At 30.6% G+C, this 22,758-nt stretch overlaps 2 protein-coding genes across 2 annotated transcripts in view; both read left to right on the top strand.

Annotated features, from left to right (window-relative positions):
• LOC111714589 (uncharacterized) overlaps positions 1–6,072 on the top strand; it is a gene marked incomplete at its 5' end in the record, with an annotated part of 28,095 nt that extends 22,023 nt beyond the window's left edge. Inside the window, 8 exon segments of the mRNA XM_023489728.1 lie at positions 758–829; positions 2,156–2,215; positions 2,375–2,455; positions 3,051–3,097; positions 3,584–3,648; positions 4,769–4,846; positions 5,325–5,430; positions 5,950–6,072. Coding sequence (XP_023345496.1) covers positions 758–829; positions 2,156–2,215; positions 2,375–2,455; positions 3,051–3,097; positions 3,584–3,648; positions 4,769–4,846; positions 5,325–5,430; positions 5,950–6,044 — 604 coding nt within the window.
• Positions 6,073–7,833: 1,761 nt separating this feature from the next.
• Positions 7,834–22,437, top strand: LOC111714591 (uncharacterized). The gene is made up of 24 exons (XM_023489732.1): positions 7,834–7,926; positions 8,604–8,682; positions 9,002–9,037; positions 9,613–9,683; positions 9,744–9,846; positions 11,347–11,422; positions 11,854–11,913; positions 12,276–12,332; positions 12,482–12,540; positions 13,191–13,284; positions 13,665–13,672; positions 13,894–13,960; positions 14,763–14,791; positions 15,905–15,972; positions 17,190–17,250; positions 18,353–18,454; positions 18,809–18,864; positions 19,263–19,341; positions 19,489–19,518; positions 19,711–19,731; positions 19,830–19,932; positions 20,553–20,621; positions 21,506–21,632; positions 22,339–22,437. Exons 1-24 carry the CDS (start codon positions 7,871–7,873, stop codon positions 22,382–22,384), a joined length of 1,557 nt encoding a protein of 518 aa, XP_023345500.1. The 5' UTR covers positions 7,834–7,870; the 3' UTR covers positions 22,385–22,437.
• The last annotated feature ends 321 nt before the right edge of the window (positions 22,438–22,758 follow it).

Genomic DNA, 22,758 nt, shown 5'->3' with positions numbered 1-22,758 from the left:
TATGCAGTGTTGTGGAAAGCTTCTTTCGGATTCATTTGAGACATATTAAACGTTTTAAAGATCTGTAAATCCTGAGTTTGAGCGCAAATTCGATGTTCAAAACTCCTACATTGGGGGTGGATACGTTTTAGAATTAGTTCAACTACCTTACATAGCCGGTCCCTCCCTTTAAAGGATTGTTCACGCATTTTGAAAAGTAAATACCAATAGAATTAGACTAAGTTGTCAGATGGCATTCTCTAAAACTTTCTGAATATTTTTTTTGAATTTAAGACAAAATCCTTTTATTGGATCAGTAAGGTTCTGTTATCAAATGGAAATTTTTGTGAATCAACGTTAAATTCTGTAAAAATGTTTTGTGTTTGATTTACTACAATACTGACAAGGATGAGTAAGATGTCTTTATTTATATCTTTCGTCGTATATAGAATGAACGAAACTGTAAAAAATTAAGCACTTGTTAAGATTGCCACTTTTCAGATTAAGGTTCATATGAAATATAATATCCAATTTTTTTAACAAACGTTTTGACAAAAGTATTAACGGGTCCAGCCAGTAGTATAGTAGTATATAATGAGCCTGACAGTCCAAGATTAAACTTTAAAATTATATTTTGATAGCTTTTCAAATTCTAAATAAAAACTAGGAGATCGTAATAAGGAGAGGGCAGATGAATTCGAATTTTTAACTCTCAGCCCTTACTCAAAACTTTTTAATTGATTTTTATTTAAAATTAAACTTTTCGCTATTTTCTTAGGGGACAAGAAGCGATCATTAAATTTGATACAACACTGGATTTCAGGGCCCCTATCCTTACTAGATTTTTGAGGTAAGCATCATACAGTAGAATCCATAAAGCTGTGGAATAAGAAGACAACGTTTAAAGGAAGTGGCCGCCAATTAATGTTAGTTGAACTAAGAATGCAAAAAAGTAAATAAATTCTTTAATATTTGTTTTAGACCTATCAGACGTTGTTGCGGTGAATATATGTTCAGCAAGACTGCAAATTCAATTTTTAAAATCCTCATATAAGATAGTCCACTTTGGAGAGATGATTTTAAGAATCGTTATTTTAAATTATCCAATATCAACGACAAAAAATATTACAAAGCTTTAAAGTAACCCTATTGGATATTTAGGAATACATTTCTCAATAGACATTTTTCAATAAATTAATGTTAGAATCAATTATTTCCTTTTCATCATTACATTGAACTTTCTATTCTTTACAAAAGAATTGAGTTTTTGCCACAAACTCGCATTTACTAACCTGATGATGCAACCTGATGATGGAAGCCTTTGATACTTCAAACTTAGACTATTTTATCTAACAGAAATGATAGTTTTAAATATTAAAGGTCTTGGAAAACGGGTTGCAAAATTATAGGAATTAGAAAATCAGAGTTTGTCGCAGATTCCTTTAATTTCTAGAATTGTCGTCTTTTCAATAACAATTGCAGGAAATCTACAGAAAATGTGTGTGAACACAAGACATTACAGAAACTGATAACTGAATAAGATTAGTTATTTTCGTTGGTAAAAGTTAATTTTTAATTTCGAAATCTGTTCCTAAACAACTTATATGTTTACTGTCGAATTTTTGTAACATTTTTCGTGGTCGTCATTAAAAAAAATAGATTTCTAAAATCATCTCTCCAAAATGAACAATCGATTAGGATTTTAGGTTGCCGAACAAACATTCACCGTAAAAACATCTGATAGGTTCAAATGAAGCCTACAAAATCACTCTAAAATACTACAACCTCAGTTCAACTACCATACATTGCCAGAGACTCCCTTTAAGCAATAAAATGTACATTTGATGTTGTTATAAGCAAATTTGATTAAAAATTAAAAATTTCTTTATTATGTGAAATTGAAATCTTTTTATAGTTAGTTGTTTAGAAATACACACAAAGTAAAGACGGCACACCAAATAAAAGAATTTCCTCTTGTGAGATTTGTATTGAGATTTTTATACTCATATTGCGTAACATCACATGGGCATCAAGCTTAACACATTTCTTTGTACACATTGATTTTATTTCATCTAAAATCTTACACCAAATGTAAAACTAAGATAAATAAAGTTTCCCCAAAAATGCCAAAGTTAGATGTTTTTGAACTGTTTTATTCTTATTAAAATGTTCCTAGGTTTGTAGTTCTAACAACAAATGATGTGACAGAAAACCTAAAAGCTATTCAGATGTACAAGTAAGAACAACATTTTCAATAAAAAATGTTTAATTAAAATTTTTAAAAGACAGTGAAATCATGATGACTTGCCGAAAATTCTAATTTTCTAATCTCTTTAACTTTACTTTGCTTTTAAATTAAAGAAAATCATTGATAACAACATTTTATTTTGTTTAGCTTGAAAATATTTGGTTGTGTGGAGGAAACAGTATTTTCTAAACTAACTGTTGATCCTTTAGGAAAAATTATGCCTTCAAGGTAACATTTAAAACTCTATTCCTGGGGTGGAAGGGGTCAGTTTTAGCCCAGTAGGGGGGCGGGAGTAGGGGAAAGTATTAAGGAGCATTGTGAATTATATATTAAATATTATAACCACTGCAGATCTTGCCAGGCTACATTTCTTGTATAAAACATGTTTGGTCGAATTTAAGCTGGGTAGTCAAGACTTGACAGTACGACTGATTGCATATCAGTACATGTTGTACCGGCTCGGATAATGGAACTTTTAGAGAGGAGTGAACAATAATAAAACATTACACTTTGTAGGCTTAAAACTACATAAACCTCTTTTTTGTAATGGAGGGTCAACGACTGTCCCTTTTTTAACTTTTCTACTAAAGGAATTAAGTCTTTTCCACAAACTCAAATTCTTTAATATCTATATCTTCGCAACTCAAAGTGATCTTTGATACTTCGAACTTAGATTATTTAATCTAACAAAAATTATAGCTTTAAATATCGAAGGTATACAATATTGTGTTGCAAAGATTTAGGGATTAGATAATTAGATTTGTGGCAAATCTTTTCCAACAAATCTTTTTAAACAAAATTTATCAACAAAGATTTTTTTTAGAGACGGAACAACTTGTTATTCATCTGCAGACGGAAAGAAATTTGTTGGTAAGTAACTTAAATTATATTTTTTATACTTACATGGTTTCGTACATAAATTACAAGTCAGGCCTTAAAGGGAGTGTTCGCGAAAAATTTATAATTTCACTCCCTCTAAGCAATTATTATTTCGAAAATAAAATTTACATAAATCATAGTTTTTATAACTTGATAATTAAGTCAGAGAGTAAAAGAGTAAAAAGTGTAAAAAATATTTGCATATTTTGATTATGACAAAGGAAATAAACACCTGCAATAAACTCAAATTTTCTTCCCCCTAAAACTGACGTCTCTAAACCTTTTTCAAACTAGGACTTCTGTTAAATCTCATTGAACACTAGGCAAAAGTAGAGATTATAACATTTAAATCTAACATGGAATTTACTAATCTAATCTAAGCAGTTCTCTTATTTACTATCAATTGGTTAACAAAAGCTAGCTATTAACTTTCTTTTTTAAATTGACTTGCATGCATGGTTAAAAACGTTTTTTTAGTTCTTCAGCAGTATGTTCATAACATTATTGGATACAGCCCAATTACAGGAAGAATGTATTTTCAGGTAAATGTTTTTTATCGTCGTTTATTTTCCAGTTAATGGTATTTTTTTCTGATTTAAATTGTGTCATATACCATACTGCAGATTGTATACTGCAGGGGGTGTTTATTTTTCTGTATATTATAATTTATTATTATTAAATTAATTATTTATTTATAATTAATTTAATATTGATTCCTAATAATAACTTCAACACCCCAAATGCAGACCACATTTCTGAAGTATAGTACACATACACAGAAAACTTGCCAAGGTTCACAATGACACAGAAAGTGTATTTTCCTGCCCCTAAATGTACTTTCAATCCCGATCCCATTTGATATTAGAAATGGAATTTTATACCCCTGTTTATTTTCTATAAAATTTCCAAATAATTATTGTTTTTGATTTGTTTTTATTTTATGTAACCGAAAGGTCTTGATTATCTGCCGATAGTTTTGCGATCATATAGTTATTACAGATAATTTTTCTATTCCTTTTTTAGTTGAAATCTAGCCATGAAAAGTAATGAAAATTAACAGAAACAAAATATATCTGTTAAGATCAAAATATTAATAATAAGGGGGAAACTATTTCATCGAAAAAATATACAGTAGCTAATTAGAAGCAACATTTATAAAAGAAAAATATTTTAAAAAAATCAAAACTCATTCAGTAATTTACGATTAAAAGGACAGAAATCTTAAGAGAAGGACGATTAAAAGGACAGAGATATTAAGGGAAGGACGATTAAAAGGACAGAGATCTTAAGGGAAGGACGATTAAAAGGACAGAGATCTTAAGGGAAGGACGATTAGAAGGACAGAGATCTTAAGGGAAGGTCGATTAAAAGGACAGAGATCTTAAGGGATGGACGATTAAAAGGACAGAGATCTTAAGGGAAGGTCGATTTTTTAATTTGTTGATAAACATGTTGATAAGGGTTTCAAAACGAATATTTTGAAACCAAAATTGTTTTATTTTTATAAGTTTGTTTTTCTGCTTAAATTAGCAATTTTGTACCAAAGAAATCTGAATAAGTTTTAAAAAAATGTCTCATATAGTTTTTTCAAATTACTACAGAAAACCTTAAAACTGGTGGATTTAAGCATTTTCATAATAAATGCCCCTTAATAATATCTAGGATAAATCTGGAACCTCCTTCATGTCCTCAACTAATGGAAAACGTCTGGATGTTACATCTCCAGATAAAATAGGAGCAGTAAGTATTTAGATGTACATAGCGTCCAATATAATATTGTATTATTTATGTACGATGTACTTTAAAAGACGCTTATTTGGCCGCCGATATTTCAGAGATTTCACTTGGGAAGTGACACGTAACGGCCAACAAATTGTCGGTTTAAGAACATCGTATGCAAGAAAATAATAAAATATTTTACTAATACATCGAGTTTAATTCAACATGGATGTGTTGTAAGATCTGAGCTGAAAACTAAAGTTTCTAAAGTTTTCAGCTCTGAAAGATTAATTTTTTAATTTAATTTAATTTTTTACGATCTGAAAGGAATAATCTAATAAACCACAATAGGGAAAAAAATTCGAAGTTGGAAAAAAAGTATGTTTCTAAGTTTAGTATTTTAAGACAAATTATTTAAAAGAATTTAATTCTTTATATTATAATTTTTCCCTTAAATTTAGAAAAATAATTCTAAACAATTGAAATCATGTTTGTTCAGGTTATAAATGGAACTGGATTTTTGCCTGCCAAAGTGGTGCCAGGATACGATATTAAAACGTTGTCTAACATGGCAATCAAGCCTGCTCCTGCTTCATTATTTGCAGGTGTGTTTTCATACTTTTTAAAAATATTTAATTAATTCTTCCTGTATTTTGAAAACCAACTTGCTAATTCAGTTTGACCTGTGAACACTGCACACTTTCTGTGTTTCATGTTCATTTGACTACTTTAAACCATAACTTCTTAGATCACAGTTTTATGGGTACCTTTCAAAAAGATATTATAACAATTTAGTTTTAAACCTTTATTTTTTGACACAAGGTCAAATTTTCTTATCCATATATCTTTGCAACTTGGTTGTGTAAACCTTTGATATTTCAGACTTTGAATTATTTGATTTAACAGAATTTAAAGTTTTAATTGTCTAGGGTCTACGACATTGCGTTTCAAAGATATAAGGATTAGAAAATTAGAATTTGTGACAAAAACTCAACTACTTTATTTCTACATTAGGCATTTACAAGGTTATGCAAAAGATTCTGGAAGCAAAAAATTTTTTTTGTGGTGTTATAAAATTTTAAAAATATATGTTTTTAGAAAAGTAATAGAGTAAATTTGTTTAGTGTCATATGATGGTGTTATGAAGGGCGCAGATCCACTGTTTAAATGGTCTTCATGTTGTGTTGTCAATGATGAAGCCACGACGGAGGCACCTTAAACAAATATAAAAAATATAAAAAATATAACTTCAACAATAATTTTTCAAGAACATTTAAGTGACCTTTTCATTTACAGAATGCTATTGACTGTTTTAACAATATTGTTTAAACCTAGATCTGTTTTTCAGTTTTCAGATGAAACAAATTTTCTGATCGAAAAATTAAATTAAATCTCTATTTTTTTTCCATACAAATTTCTGAAAGTGAATCATTTGTAATTTTTTTGGCATTTGTTAAATGAGGTGTCACTTAAACAATCCCTTTATTATGTTTGTATATTATTAAAATACCAGCTGGAATTACTGGTCAACAAACTGGGTTCTCTTTATTAGATAAACCTTGATTTAACCTGGCGGTGATAGATGTTGACTTTAAGTTGGAGATTTTTCTGCTTCCAATCCCTGTTTTTTTTCTGATGGATTCAAAATGAAATTTAGAAATAGATTGGATCTTGTAGATGCTTTGAACAGCCACCAATAGTTCAAAATATCCAAAAGCGGCAACTAAGTGTCACTTGAAAGTGTACCTCCGAGAGTGGCTCCGCTCATACATTCACTACTCTAAAGGAACTGATTGCTAGTTTCGCATTGTTATTTTTTTCCCCTTATATCTTTGCAACCAGAGGTTCTAATCTTTGATATTTCAAACGTGTTCATCAGGTTGCAGAGAAGTAAGGATTGGAAATTTAGAGTTTGATGTGAATAAGCCCGTTTTCTATTTTAGAAAATTTTAAGGGGTTTTTAGAAGATGCTTATTTTCTTTCATAGAGTGAATTCTTGATTTGGTCCAGCGTTTGAGTTAAATTAAGGTTGTTATCTAAAAGTAAACCCAAGGCTAAAGAAAAAAATCTAATTTTTTTTACTAAATTAAAATTGTTTTATTCTATGACACCTATGTCATAAAAAGTAAATAAAGAATATAAAAACTTTTTTATTTATTTGTATTTGTAGTTCTTGAACTACAGGTATTGCTATTAATGTATTTAAAAATAAAGAAATGAAGTCGCATTTTTTTTTGTCGCGATTAAAAGCAATGTTTCGAAAAACGCATGCATTTTAGTTTGACGAAGTTTTTATGAAAATCATGGAAAAATAAATGTCTGAAACCAACTATTTTTTTAAAAATGGGTACTCAATATGCTTCCACGTAATTGTATGATTGATTTCAATTTTGCAGAAAAATTCCATTAACGCTAATATGGATTGAAAAAAATACCAATAATCTCAACATTAGTATAATCGAATGCTATAAAAACTAATATGGTGTCAGTTGAATAATCATTTTGGATTTTGGATTTTATTTTTATTTATTTGTGATTCAGAGACCATGATGCTTCTTTTATGAGACACAGATAATTAAATGAAAAACTATCTTAAACTTGTCTCATGGTTTTAAAGAATTTGTATTTTCAAATTGTTGCTGAAATATTTATAATTTACGTCGAAATTATACAAAACTAATCGGGGTCATGAATATAACAAGTGACATTAAAAATCTTTTTATTATCGTCTCATCAATTAGACGGTGTATAAACAACCTGGATACTTCATAAAGAATAAGATGAATAAAACTAATGTTTTTGTCAGTTGTGCTTTAGATCTTTGCTGATGAAAATATACAGTACATGATGTATTTAATTTACTAGCTGAAGTACACGGCTTTGCCTGTGAAATCTTATAACACTTAAAAAAAATGAAATATTTATAAATTTCATATTTGAAAAAATCATATGTCACTCCTTAATTGTACCCGTAAACCATGATTTATAATGTCTTCACAATTTCAAATGTAAAATTTAGATTAGACTGATATCAGTTCATTTAAAATGAAAAATGTTTTTTTTGCAATTATTTGTATAATTCTACTACTCGTCAAGAACAGGTAGGAGGATCAAGAATTGATTCAAAATCAAGTTAAATTTTTATTTGAATACTGCACATATCTAGTTGGGGTTTATAACTTATGGGAAAACTTCGTTTTCGACTATAAACAAGTTGCAATTCTAAATAAGCAATATCTTTGAGAAAATAAACATGAATGTTTCCAAAACGACATGGTTGCAATTTTAAATCTTATGAAAATTCATGGAGTTTTATTTTCGGAGTTGGTACAAAACACCTAAAAACACTTCAAAACACTTCACCTTTTTTGCTTTCTTTATGGGTTGACATTTTTTTATATTGTTCTTCAGATTATAAAGACTTCAGATTATTTCATATGTATAAGCAAGATTTATGAGAAATTACAAACATGTATGATTCCGAAACGACATAATTGCCACTTCAGAGTATACCTTAAGGTCTTAAACCTAAAAATCGATATGTTGTTTTCTTAATTTCGACATGCTTTTTTACCAGCTGTTCAGTTTATACGACCCATCCTTCTGCTTATTGCTTGCTTGGTAATAGGTCGATTGTACGAAAAAAGTATTGCAATCAAATAAATCGCAGGTCTAAAATAGATAAACTAATTTTCTTTGCTTCGCACTTGATGTTTTTAATGTCAACAAATACAAAAATATTTTTTTTTGTAAATAAGTTTTTTGTCTTAAATTTTAGTTTTGGGGACTTTGGTTGTGAATGTGGAGCTTTTAAAAATAACCAAGAAGAAGCAGCAAAATGTTTTGAAGCTCAAAAGGAAAAAAAACACAATAAATCTTAACGTCAATTATTGTAAAACTTTTCTTTTTGCTTAAAATTTTAATAATTTTACGATTCTTCATATCGGATTTAAAAACCCTTCACTTGGATTTTTTAATGAAAACATTTTATTTTCCATATGTTCCTTCCTACTTGGCCGTAAATCATTCCTGTCTAGGTCTATATAAAACTGTGGGTTCATTATTGGCATCATATTTATTTATATAAATTAAAAAGTTTGTACCCTTCTATTAAAATTAAATTGATAAAACTAATAATAAAATACGAAAGTATAATAAATTATTGTATATTTTTAGATATTGGACACAGATATAAATTTAGCGTTCAATCCTGTGAGTTTTTCCTCAAATATTTTCTAAACTTAATACGCAAATTTATGTTAGGAAAATTAATACAATATATATTAAAGTTAACAAACATCCTTTCAAGAATAAACGAGAAATTAGTTCATCGCTTTGTTTTTCTTTATTTTTCTTTTTGTTAGGAGTTACTATTTGATTTGTTGTTATTATTTCCTCAAAACTAATTTCTAATCCTTATATCTTTGCAACCCATTTTTGTAGACCTTAAATATTTTAGACTAAGTATACTGTTAGATAAGATCATTTTAATTTTGAAATATCGAAGGTTTACACACTCAGGTTGCAGAGATATAGTGATGAACAGATTCGGAATTTATTGGTTATTGAATGTTGGCATTTTAAAGGAATTCGGCTTTATCAAATTATATACGTAGTTTCAATATCAACACTCCATTTATGGATTGTCATGTCCGATTCACAAAGGTACCCTTTGCACCTTTATTAAATGATATATAAGGTGCAAAGAGTACCGTTGTGTACAAGCCATAAGCACCCTTCAGCAACAATTTGTATTTTGTTTAAATACGTAAACAATCCGTTTTAAGCAATCAAGGATAGTTGGAGGGTATGATGTCAAGGAATCATGCATGAAACGACCTTCCCTTGTACTTATAAGGTAAATCAGTATTACAAATTTTAAATTTAAAAAAATGTAAAATTCTATTTTTGTTTTCAGAGTGTTAGGATTGGTAGACAAGGGTTTGATTGGTTACTGTATGGGGAGTATTATTAACAAAAACTATGTTATAAGTGCTGCTCATTGCTACTGTGCAAGCAAGGTAGGAAATANTGCTACTGTGCAAGCAAGGTAGGAAATATGTTATAAGTGCTGCTCATTGCTACTGTGCAAGTAAGGTAGGAAATATGTTATAAGTGCTGCTCATTGCTACTGTGCAATCTTGGTATGAACTTATAGGTTATTAGTGCTCCTCATTGCTACTGTGCAAGCGAGGTAGGAAATATGTGGAGAGTGAAGCTCATTGCTACTATGCAAGCAAGGTAGGAACTATGTTATAAGTGCTGCTCATTGTTGCTGTGCAAGCAAAGTAGGAACTATGTTATTAGTGCTACTAATTGCTACTGTGCAAGCAAGGTAGGAAATATGTTATGAGTGCTCCTCATTGCTTTTGTGCAAGCAAAGTTGGAACTTTGCTATGAGTGCTGCTCATTGGTTTTGTGAAAGCAAGGTATACACTATGTTATGAATGCTGCTCATTGCTTCTGTGCAAGCAAGGTAGGAACTATGTTACAAGTGCTACTCATTGATACTATGCAAGCAAGGTAGGGAATATGTGGAGAGTGAAGCTCATTGCTACTGTGCAAGCAAGGTAGGAATTATGTTATTCGTGCTTCTCATTGATACTGTGCAGGCAAGGTAGGGAATATGTGGAGAGTGAAGCTCCTTGCTTCTGTGCAAGCAAGGTAGGAAATATGTGGAGAGTGATGCTCATTGCTACTGCGCAAGCAAGGTAGGAAATATGTGGAGAGTGAAGCTCATTGCTACTGCGCAAGCAAGTTAGGAAATATGTGGAGAGTGATGTTCATTGCTACTGTGCAAGCAAGGTAGGAAATATGTTGAGAGTGAATCTCATTGCTTCTGTGCAGGCAAGGTAGGAAATATGTTGAGAGTGATGTACATTGCTACTGTTCAAGCAAGGTAGGAAATATGTTGAGAGTGATGTTCATTGCTACTGTTCAAGCAAGGTAGGAAATATGTTGAGAGTGATGTTCATTGCTACTGTGCAAGCAAGGTAGGAAATATGTCGAGAGTGATGTTCATTGCTACTCTGCAAGCAAGGTAGGAAATATGTTAAGAGTGATGTTCATTCCTACTGTGCAAGCAAGGTTGCAACTATGCTGTCAGCGCTGCTGATTGCAACTGTGCATAAAAAGTTGCGTTCGGTTTTTTAATTGGAAAAAAAAATTATTTCGTTCGTTTAAAAACTATCGTTCATTTTCCATCTAGTTTGTTCGTTTTCTCACTGAGCGATCGTTCAATAAAATCGTTTGTTAATGTAGAAGATACCGTCGTCCTTTTAAGGTTTAATAAAGTCTAATTATGAAAATTGCTAAATGTTTTCTGCAGTAGAAATGCACAATTCTCTGTGTAGGGAAACCACAGTGAAAAATAAACGGTTACAAATTATAAAAAATTGATATTTTATTCATGCCTGATCAGACAAAGCTTTTAAGGGTACCGTTGTGAAAAGGGCGTTGCTATCTTTGAAAGGGGGTCACTTGAAATTACGATTACAGTCCCTTGAAATGGTATAATCTAGTATGGGGAATGTACTGAGAATGATGGTGCAATGATATCTGGAAGAACAGAAAGCGGATTACCAAAGTATGGAAAAGGTAAATTGAAAAACAAACAAAAATCTAATATGGAAACTTTGGCTCTTTGCAAACAGAATCCTTGACATTTTGTTCGTAAAATTAAATTTAATTTGCTCTTGTGAATCACAAATACTTTCACGAACTTCTGGACAGAAAGTTCGGGTTAAACAAATTTGTCCGATATCCTTCAAGTTCGATATTTTGAAGATGGTAGGGGTTCTTTCAGTAAACAGTCGTCTTTGTAATATCGGAACAATGAAGACGACTTTTGATTTCAATTGTTGAGTTCCAACAGCATGGAAAAAAGAAGCTTTCAAACTGTTGATTCTTAAACTGGCAATTCGCAAAAAGCTTGTTGGAAATCATACATTAAATAAACAAATTCGTCTTGAATATATAAATATTAAAAGTTATTAAATTAAAAACTTTATTATTATCTTTTTTTTCAGCTAATTTGGTCTCGTTTGCAGATCCTCGAACTGCCACCAATACAATGGTGTTTGTACCTGGTAAATAATCGGGGAGGAGGGGGAGATAAGTGAGAGGGGCTGGGAGCGGGGGAGGGCGGTCAGACTACGGGTGAGGGAGGTAAAGGGGGGGGGGGTAATGAAGCATGTATATTACAGGTTATCCACAATAGAAAACATTTTATCGACCACTTAAAACTCTTCAAAGTTGACGATCGATAGCTTGAATTTGAGGCTGCAAAGTTTAAAACTGTTGCATGTGATTTCTAGGTCTTACATTTTTATCTGTGTACTTAAACAATCCTTTATCATAATTCACACTTTATTTTCATTTAAAATCAGCGTCAAACTAAAATATGGTTTTTTGTGAAAAAATAATGTTTAAAAAATTAAGACTTTTCAAGGATTTGCTCCCAGCTATTCGAAGTCTCAAGTTCTCGAGTTACAATATCAAGCTACAGGTGAAAACAGTTCATTTTCAAAGACCAAGAGTGACATATTGGTTTCATGCTTTGATAGTTATTAGTTAGATATTTTTTTTTTAAATTCTTTTAGTGAAACAAATTATTTAAAATAATTTATTATTATTTTTTTTAAAAGTTTGTTTAAGGTCCCGGTGTTAGCCCAGTTGATGAAATCGTAATACATCCACAGTTTATTTTGAACAAGGTAAAAATAAGCAGAAATGAACGAAAAACATTTTATTTCTGATTGGGAAAACATTTTGTTTCTGATTGGGAAAACATCCTGTTTCTGATTGGGAAAACATTTTGATTTTTTGGGGGGCATAATATTAGATGATATGTAGGACACGAAACTTTGATGAAAAATTTACATAAAAGATTTGATCTAATCTCATAAAACTTTGATAATAATAACCTAAGAAACTTTTATTATACATTTTAAAATTAGTTTTTAAATTTTTCTACGTTTTATCTGTCAATGTATAAATTTCCGTAGCCTTCAAGTTAATGTAATTTCAAGTGATTTGTTTATTCAAAGCGATACATGATCGATTCACAACGTTTCCCTGTAACCCACTATTAGATTGGAAATGATATAGATATTAATTTTATTCATCGTCTCGTGTGCATTTCAGACATAAATTTGCAAGTCACAAAACAAAAATGCAATTTTCAGATGTAACATCAAATATGGAACTCTTTAAATCTCCACCTTAAATTCCGACGACGACGCGACGGGCCTAATAAATTAGCAGGATAATGACACTCATTGAGGATCAAATAAAATTATCTTCTGAAAGGAGGAACTTCTGGTTTATAAAATAATGGCGCTAGATTATTCATTTTTGTATTTAGAGAGTACAGAATGATATTGCTCTAGTGAAGGTTCGGAAACCATTTGATTTTTCTTCTCCTCTCAAGGTTTCTCCAATCTGTCTGCCACCTCCAGGTATTGTTTTATCAAATTTTAATAGATTAATTAATTGATTGATTTAATAATTGAATTATTGATTTACGGATTAATTGCTTTATTGATCAATTGAATATCTGATTAATTGATCATTTGAATTATTAATGGATTATTTGATCAATAAATTGATTAAACAGCAAAAACTTAAATCATTGCTATGGCCAGTCCCATTTTTGCTTGAACCTTAATTCAAAACATAAATACATGAGAAAAACTTAAAAAACGAAATTACTTTTTTTTATTCTTTGTGGTTTAAAATCATGAACTTTGCAATGATTTTCTTGAAACGAAAACAAAGTTGAAAATGCAAATAAAATTGGAATAATATAAATGAGAAACAATTATATCTTTATGTTTAGGTTTCCAGGTGAACTGAAGAATTTTCAGATTACATTTTTTCAAATTGAGTTTTCAAAATAGTTCGAGTAAAGAATATACGGGTAAATTATTTTGAAATATTAACCTGGTAGATCAAAGATGCATTCTTCTATTGATTTATTTTGGCAAGTAAAAATTGGTAACGAGAAATTCCCGAGAAACTTTTTTTTGAAAGGCATATTCTACACAAAAAAGGAAACTTTTTTAAAGGATCATGATATCAGTGCATACGTTACTGGATACGGAGAACTTTTTGAGCGAAATAGTTGCAACACAGGTATTAACTGTACAATACCCTTTTCTACATTTAACCCCAGAGTTTCTGAGATCCTGAAAGAATTTATAAAATGTCGTATTCTTATCTTACTAAAAATGGCATTCTTCACATATTTTGTCTTTTTTAAATAGATTATCAAGTACAATAGATGATAACGTAGAATTTGTACACTCTCGGTACAGCTGTATTCTTTCCTTACAAGTGCCAACAGTTTTATGTGTTCGGAAAAAAAAATTAACAATAGTGATAATAAAGTGCGTTCCAGCATTTTTTTTCTTTTTTTCTGGTTTCACACTTTTTTATTTTTATCTTGGGAAACATGTCAACTAATGGGAGAAATTGTTGTCTTTCTTGGTATATTTGAGTTTGACACTTTTCACGTCATGTGTAATACAGGGTGTCCCACGAAACATGACAGTATGCAGGACGACTTGAATGTCGTCTTGATTTTTGATATAATTTGCTGCGTTTTTTTGTCAATCTGATTTTAGAAGTAAACTTCTAGAGATATTAATCACAAAATTTCCCTTGTCCTGCCATTTCCAAAATGTGGTCTGCCTTTTTTGTGCTTTCAATATTGCCCGAGATATGAAGATTCTATAATATTGTAACTTCTAATGATCATATTTCATGGCAGTCTATAATATTGTAACTTCTAATGGTCATATTAAACAAATTTCAGTTCGTCATTAAAGTTTGATCCTTTGAAGGTGCCCCTGTACATTATTTTTTTTCAATAAAATGCTTTACGTTTTAAACTTATAAAAATGAGGATTTCTGTTTTACTTTAAAAACGTTCTAGGTCTTGGTGGTCCGGAGGAATATAGACCGGTGAGTTAAAGGGCTTGTTTACCATACTTGAAAATACACATCATGCCTCACAAACGAAATTGAGTATTTGCCACAAACTAAAATTTTCTAATTCCTAAATCTCTGCAACCTGATGTTGTCAAATTTTGATGTTTTAAACTTAGATGTTCATGATAAACTCCGGTTAATTTCAAGTACCGGGCTGATTTTAAGGAACTAAAGATATCTGTACAGTTGTTAAAATTAATTCGAAATATAAGGAAGACGATTTTTCCGACTCAAATGCCCCAGCCTTTTCTCTAGATGTATGTGTACTCAAGATCCATTTCCTCCTCATGTAGTGCCCACATGTCGAATCCCCGTTCATCCCAGCTCCCGGGTATTCAGTCATGTTAGGACAGTTGAACTAGTAACATCTCCGACACAGGGAGCCTCTTGACTCCTTTATGATGATGACGCAGATACTCAATTAGCAGCAGACAGGCTTACCCGAGGGTTCCCAGTTTATCATGCACTCCACTTCCAGAGACAACATAATCGCTCAAATCCAGCATGATAAAGCCGCGATCTCTGCCTACTAGGTTGGATAAGCCCTGTTGCCCCAGTTCCTGTTGATCTGCTCCACCAACATGAAGCTCTACAACACTCCCATGAAGTACCATCAAATATCCATCCATAATTCCTTTGTTAATTTCTAAATCAACCAATTTTAACTCCGCCTTAAATGCAAATATTTCAAAACACTTTCGTTTTAAAAAAATGTTAGAAATATCCATTTTAGATCTCTTTATTTTATTATAGTGACTTTTCAAGTCAACAACAGTATATTTATATACAGACTATATAAGTAAAGTAAATCGGCAAAATTTATGTGTGTTCTGATTTAACAGGGTAAGAAATTAAACAGGGATTAGACACCTATTCATTTTAGTATCGGAATAAGACTTCTTTCGGCTTTGACAACGAAAACATTTTATAAATTTCTAGTTTCATTCTTCTTATTTCCTATTTAAATTTTGATGTACCATCAAGTTGTTTGGCCAAACACGCAAATCTTAAAATTTATGGACATTGACAGCCCTGCAAACATAATTTTGAAATTAATTAATTACAAAAAAGATTGGTTTCTTTTAGTGTCGGAAATATTTTGCTATGAACAATGATCTGTTTGAAGTGGAGAATGCCTGTCTTAATTTTGCCAGGGAACTTACATTTTAATACAAATATATATATTTCCAAACTGTAAATAATTTGTATGTCACACCTATAGATAATTGATAACTGGATCTAGTGGGCTCAGTTTCATTTGCAATAATACTTTTGCCATAATTACACTTGGCATAATACCTTTGCCATAAGTGACACATGCCATAAGTCACACTTGCCATAAGTTACACTTGCCATAATTACACTTGCTATAACTACTTTTGTCATAATTTTCTAATTTTATAAAGATATAAATATGTCTTTTTTATTGTAAATTAGTGAAATTTTTCCATGAAAATTCCCAACTTTGGTTTTCTCATTGTTTTAAAACAGAACAGTTGACACAAGTTTATCTCCATATTTTCTCACAATGGAGGACCCTTTGGTGACCTTTGAGACCACAAGTAAGGGTAAACCAATGATTCGAGACAGCAACAACTACACCTATGTAGCCAATGCCTTGTCTACAGAAGTGAAATATTGGAAATGTTCGGTTAAAATGTGCTCAGATAGAATTCGAACCCGAATTCGAACTGGCTCTGAATTAGATTTGTAATTTGTATTTAATTTGTAATTAAAAAAATACATAGATGTGCTTGTTAATTCTAACCAAATTTAATTTTAATTATGGCAAGTGTAATTATAGCAAGTGTAACCATTTTGTCAAGTGTAACCATTTTGTCAAGTGTAACTTATGGCAAGTGTAATTTATTGCAAGTGTTACTTATGGCAAATGTATTATGGCTAATGTAATTATGGCAAAAGTATTTATGGCAAAAGTATTATGGTAAAAGAAACTGAGCCATCTAGGGTCCACTGAATGTGTTTTAAATATCGTTTGAAGCTCTTATTTATATTTAAAGTAGTAATCTCTTATTTATTTATATAAAGTAGTAATCTCTGTTTGTTTGTCTGTCTATCTGTGTGGATGTCCGTTCGGAACTCGGTTCTAAGTAAAATATGTTGACTTTAAAAAAAAAATTCCAGACAACGCTGGGTTCCCAATCTAATGTCATTACATTACGGTCGTTTGTTGGTCAAATTGATTTGATAAATTGATTTGACAAAGAAAGAAACAAGTGATATAACCAGGGAACCAAGAATTAAGACTGATTATAAATTCCATATAGTCGTCTTTGCAGTCTTATGGTTTTAGGGTAACCTTGTATACAATTTGTTTAAGTTATCTGCTGTGAAAATATTGTAAGTTCAGTCCAGCAGATAGAGATCCTGAATGTAAAGAGTTTAGAAACCAACATCCAGCATATTCTAAGGTATGAATATTTCAGGGGGGTTAAATTCAAAAAATTTTTCATTTGTTTAGGCTAAAGCATTCAATATCTGTATAGGCTAAAGCATTGATATCTGTATAGGCTAAAGCATTGATATCTGTATAGGCTAAAGCAATGATATCTGTTTAGGCTAAAGCATTCAATATCTGTTTAGGCTAAAGTATTGATATCTGTTTAGGCTAAAGCATTCAATATCTGATTAGGCTAAAGCATTGATATCTGTTTAGGCTAAAGGATTGATATCTGTATAGAAAAAAGCTTATATCTGTGCAGGCTAAAGCATTGATATTTGTTTAGGCTATAGCATTGATATCTTTTTACGCTAAAGCATTGATATCTATTTGACTCAAGTATTGATATCTGTTAAGGCTAAAGCATTGATATCTCTTAATGCTAAAAAATTAATATATGCTAAGCTAAAGTATTGATATCTGTTTAGACTAAAGCATTTATATCTGTTAAAGCTAAAACATTGATGTCTGTTTAGGCTAAAGCATTTATATTTGTTTAGGCAAAAGCATTAATATCCGTTTAGGCTAAAGCATTCATATCTTTTTAAGCTTTATCATTAATATCTATTTAGGCTAAGGCATTGATATCTGCTAAGCCAAAGCATCTATATTTGTATAGGCTAAAGCATTCATATCTGTTTCGGCTAAATAGCATTGATATCTGTTTGGGCTAAATCATTAATATTTATTTAGGCTAAAGAATTGATATCTTTTCAGACTAAAACATTAATATTTGTATAGAAAAAGCATTAATATCTTTTTAGGTCAAGCATTAATAACTGTTCATGCTAAAGCATAAATATCTGTTTAGACTAAAGATTAAAAACTGTTTAGGCTACAGCAGTGATATCTGTTTATGCTAAAGCATTGATATCTGTTTAGGTTAAAGCTTTGATATCTGTTAAGGCTAAAGCATTGATATCTGTTAGGCTTAAGCATAGATATCTGTTTAGGCTAAAGCATTGATATCTTTATAGGCTAAAGCATTGATATCTGTATAGGCTAAAGCATTGATATCTGTTTAGGCTAAAGCATTGATTTCTGTTTAGGCTAAAGCATTGATATCTGTTTAGGCTAAAGCATTGATATCTGTAGATGGAACAATCAGGACTTGTCATCCTCCATCTTTTGACGGAGTAGCAAGCTGGTGTGCTGTCTGTGTAGAGGGGACTAAGGTACATTTTATAAAACAAAATTCGGTTCTTTTTTATTATATTTAGTAATTTAGAATGAAAATCATAATTGCTAGTGGAAAATCTAGACATTTTTTATTTGGTTTCTTAACACTAAACTTATTTGCTGTTGGTGCTTGCCAAACAATCACATTCAAATCCAAAATCTAAAATCGGTGGTAAAAAAATATACATTCTGTTAGATGTTAGATAAAGTTAAATTTCATTTATTCACCAATGTTTGGAATTATCCATTAAGAAAACTGGGCGACGACTAGCTGGGGGGAGTTGATTCGTTTCTCACAAAACATCAGAATTTTTTTTTAAAGATATCATAAAATATGTTTTTTTTTTAAGATGGGTGAGCCTGGATTTTGCCCAGAAGATGACCAGTTTCTTGAAATTGAAAACAGGTAATTGTTCAAACTTGTAACGTAATGGTTATAGTTAATTAGAATTTACTATTTATGGACACTATAGGGTAAAGTTAAAATCAAAATACGTAAATCAAATTAAAATTAAAAACAGCCTGGTGAACAACAACAACAAAACAAGAAAATGAGTAATTTTACTTTCAACCGGAAATCGATTAATTTAAGGTCTATGAGTTTTAAAGATTGATGACAATATAAACAAACATGCCCAGAAACTACTTTGTTGAAAAAAGACAAAATTACATAAACGGCTAATATTTCTGTCAATTCTGAAAATACAAAAAGTCCGGTCAATTTTTTAACAATCCCTAAGATTTGCTGTCTTTCTTAATTCTATCATTGTTGTTTACAACTATCGAAATATTATTATTCTTTAGAAATGATGTATCTGCCCATGTAGGATGGGGATACTGTGATAAAATGTGCTTCCAGTTTACTAAAGCAAATGATTTGCAGGTAGTATTAGTTTGTATACCAATTATCCAATTGTACGTAAATTCACCTTAGATCCAAATCGGTGTACGGTTGTACCTAGCCTTGCACAGGGAAAAACAGTATTGCACATAAAAAATCAATTCGAAAAATTAATAATTACGTTTTTAGGAAGCTGAAATCACGGCTCTATCAGAACAGGAAAATTTTATTATTAAAACAATTGCCTTTTATTTCATCTAATCTCATGATGTTTATCACTGAATATAAAAAAATTTTTAGATTTAAATTTCTATTTAGCTTAGAATTGTAGTAATCATACACTTTTCATAAAGTCTTTACAACGATCTTTAGCAAAAAGCTGCAAATAAAAAAAATATAAATTTAATTCAGGAATGTCAAAAAAGGTCAGAGGTAAAATATATGTTATTTTTTAACATTATTTTTTTAAAACTGAAAATGTTATTCTTTATCCGGGAAATTCGTCAGAAGATTTTTTTTTAAATATTTAGAAATACCTGCTACATGCAGAAACCCTGGCGAATAGACCTGAGAAAGCGCTTGAACTTTGTGGAGCTAAGGAGAAGAAATTTACCCTCACTACATTCATCAAAGGTAGGAGTATCTTAATCTCAATCCTTTACGGAAATCACAATTAGAAGTGATCAATTTTTGGTCCAAAAGGGAGGATATTTCATTTTTGCTCATGGACACAGTTTTGAGAAAATAATTGGGTAACTCCTGATCCAGCTATTTTTACTTTTTACAATTCGGACAAGCTTTGGAAATGTATTAAATGGAAATAACACATTACAACATTCTGAGTGACATTTAAAAAAATAAAATATAGAATAAAAACGCCAATTTTTTAACTTTTTGAATAGAAAATAACTAAAGGTTTAAGATAAGGCCTTTTTTTCTATGTTTATTAAGTTAATCCCCATGCAAAGATGGCAATGCTGATTCACAACGGTAACCTTAAAAGCTTTGTCAGATCAAGTATGAAGTCGATAGTAATGTTTGCAATTTTTGAAAGCTGATAAATTTAAAATATGGTTTCACTACAAGAGTGACTCGCGCATTTCATACTGCAAGAACAAACTCTTGTAATTATCAAAATTAAACATTTATAAACCTAGAAGAACAAACATATTTTTCACATTATTGATCAGATCCAGTTGTTAGATATAATGCCTCTTTTTTGGACTTTAAATTAAATCCTTTTTAATTACTAGTTGGAGAAACCTTTATTGCAAATGAAACAGTGAGTCAGGAAATCTGGGGAGGAAGTGATACTTGCCAAGGTTGAAGAATAAAACTAAAAATTAGTTTAAAAACTCTGATTCACAAAAAAATCCAGTTTTTCTAGTTCTAGCAATAAAGTTAAGAATTTTCCTATTCAATTTGCCACTTTGTTTTCTTTCTATAGAAGAGGTGATAATTATTTACAACCGCTACACACTGAACTAACCAACGAGAGAAGCATCCTGTTTTTTTATTTGAAATCAAACGTGTTTTGGTCTATATTTCAACAATCTTTAAACTTACAGATTTGTTTATTTTATACTTTTTCATTCTAAATTCAACAAAAAATTATTTAAGAAAAAAGGCTATAAAGTTATGTATTAGGAGTCAAATTGTGATCAAAAGTCACAGCTTTCTGAAATATTGACAGAACCGTTAAATCCACGTGGATAAGGAAAATTTACTTCACCGAAGATAATTTCGTCGGGGAAACCATTGATTAAGTGAAAGTTAAAATTTTCCGAAAAAGTAATTTTCACAATTTTATCATCTTTTGAGATCGAATGTTAGTTAACTTAATCAATCAATCAAAAAATGCACTTTTTGGTTTCTGAACATTTCTTCATTCTTAGTTTTCCAAAAGGGTTTGTCACAAAATAAGATTTTCCAATTTTTGGTAAAAATTCAATTCCTTGGTATAAAAACTAAACTAAAGTTGTGTCGTATATATCAATACAATTTCAACGAATTTTTATTTAAATTTTAGATTTTACGAAACTTTTAAACAGCCTGGATACACGTAAACATAAAAACAAAGCGGAGCTATCAATTATCAACTTCTCTTTTTTATACTGGTAATCTTGTTATTTGAGAATAGCATGTTAGATATTGATAAATAGAAAAGTCGTCTTCATTGTATTGATATAAACGCCGATCACTGTAGGTGATTCCGGAGGACCTCTGTGGACTGTAAAGGATGGAAAGGCGTATCTAGTGGGTGTAACTAACAGAGGAACTGGATGTGCTAGGAAAGATACCTATGGTATATACGCTAGGGTAGCAGCGCACAGGTAATCAAGGAGATATACAGTGGTACCCACAAAACTATGGAAAAGGAGGTCAAAATTTGAGCAATCCTTTAATATGTATTTGATGTTGTAAATAGTTTTTTTTAGTAGATTGAAAATTAAATTAATAACCCAAATATTCCTGTGTTCAAAACATAGCATAATTGCTATATTTTTAGGTTCATTGATTATTAAAAATCATAACTTGAGTCTATAAGTGTCTTCCTATACCCGGGTTAAGGGTATTACACAAAAAGTAGGGGGTTTCAAGGACATATATAACCATAAGGAGAGAGGGATAGAGTTATCAAGGGGATATAGAACTAAGAAGAGGGGGCTAAGGGTTATCAGGGAAATATATTGAACTAAGGAGAGGGGCTAGGGTTATCAAGGATATAGAACTAAGGTGAGATGAATAGTGGATATGAAGGCTATAGAAAACTTATCATCTTATTTACTATAGCTATTACCTACTTACAATAAAACTGTCCTTAGCAGTCTTGACTTATCCTAATTTGTCATACTTATTTCATAATACACTTCATTCCTCTCTATTAATCTTTTTCATTGCAAGTTCCACACAATCAAACATTTTATCGTGGATGAAACAATTACCCATTGATTATATATTATTCTTATTTTCATGTTCTTAATTAAAACACTTTTATGCTTCTTTTAGAATTTTTAAAAATAAGTTTTTTTTCTTCAGAGATTGGATATTGCTAATGGCGGACTCTGGAAAATGTGATGCATAAAAAACCAATTATCAAAATAAAAACTATTAAATAAATGATTATCCAATTTGTAAGTATCTTTGGGCATTAATGACTTATGGCTTTTTGAAAAGTCAATTCCAAAATTAAGCAGACTTTGCACATATTGTAAGTACATTTGTAAAAATCTTTTTGCAAAAGATTAACCTTTTTTCACCGAATAATTTGCAAGTATGCATACGGCAAAGTAAAGTTTTTTTTTCATTAGTACATATAATTTGACTTAACAACAGTGAAAACCAGAAAACTGTAGAATAGGAAGACGACTTTTAGACTTAATTTATGACTTTAAATAGTCCGATAAGTATAGGTTACAGCAATTGTGCAGTGTAAACATACCCGTTTCACTTTATTTG

The sequence above is a fragment of the Eurytemora carolleeae genome, unplaced genomic scaffold, assembly GCF_000591075.1.
Source record: "Eurytemora carolleeae unplaced genomic scaffold, Eaff_2.0 scaffold1607, whole genome shotgun sequence".
Lineage (NCBI taxonomy): Eukaryota > Metazoa > Arthropoda > Copepoda > Calanoida > Temoridae > Eurytemora > Eurytemora carolleeae.
This window is presented reverse-complemented; position numbering and strand designations above follow the sequence as displayed.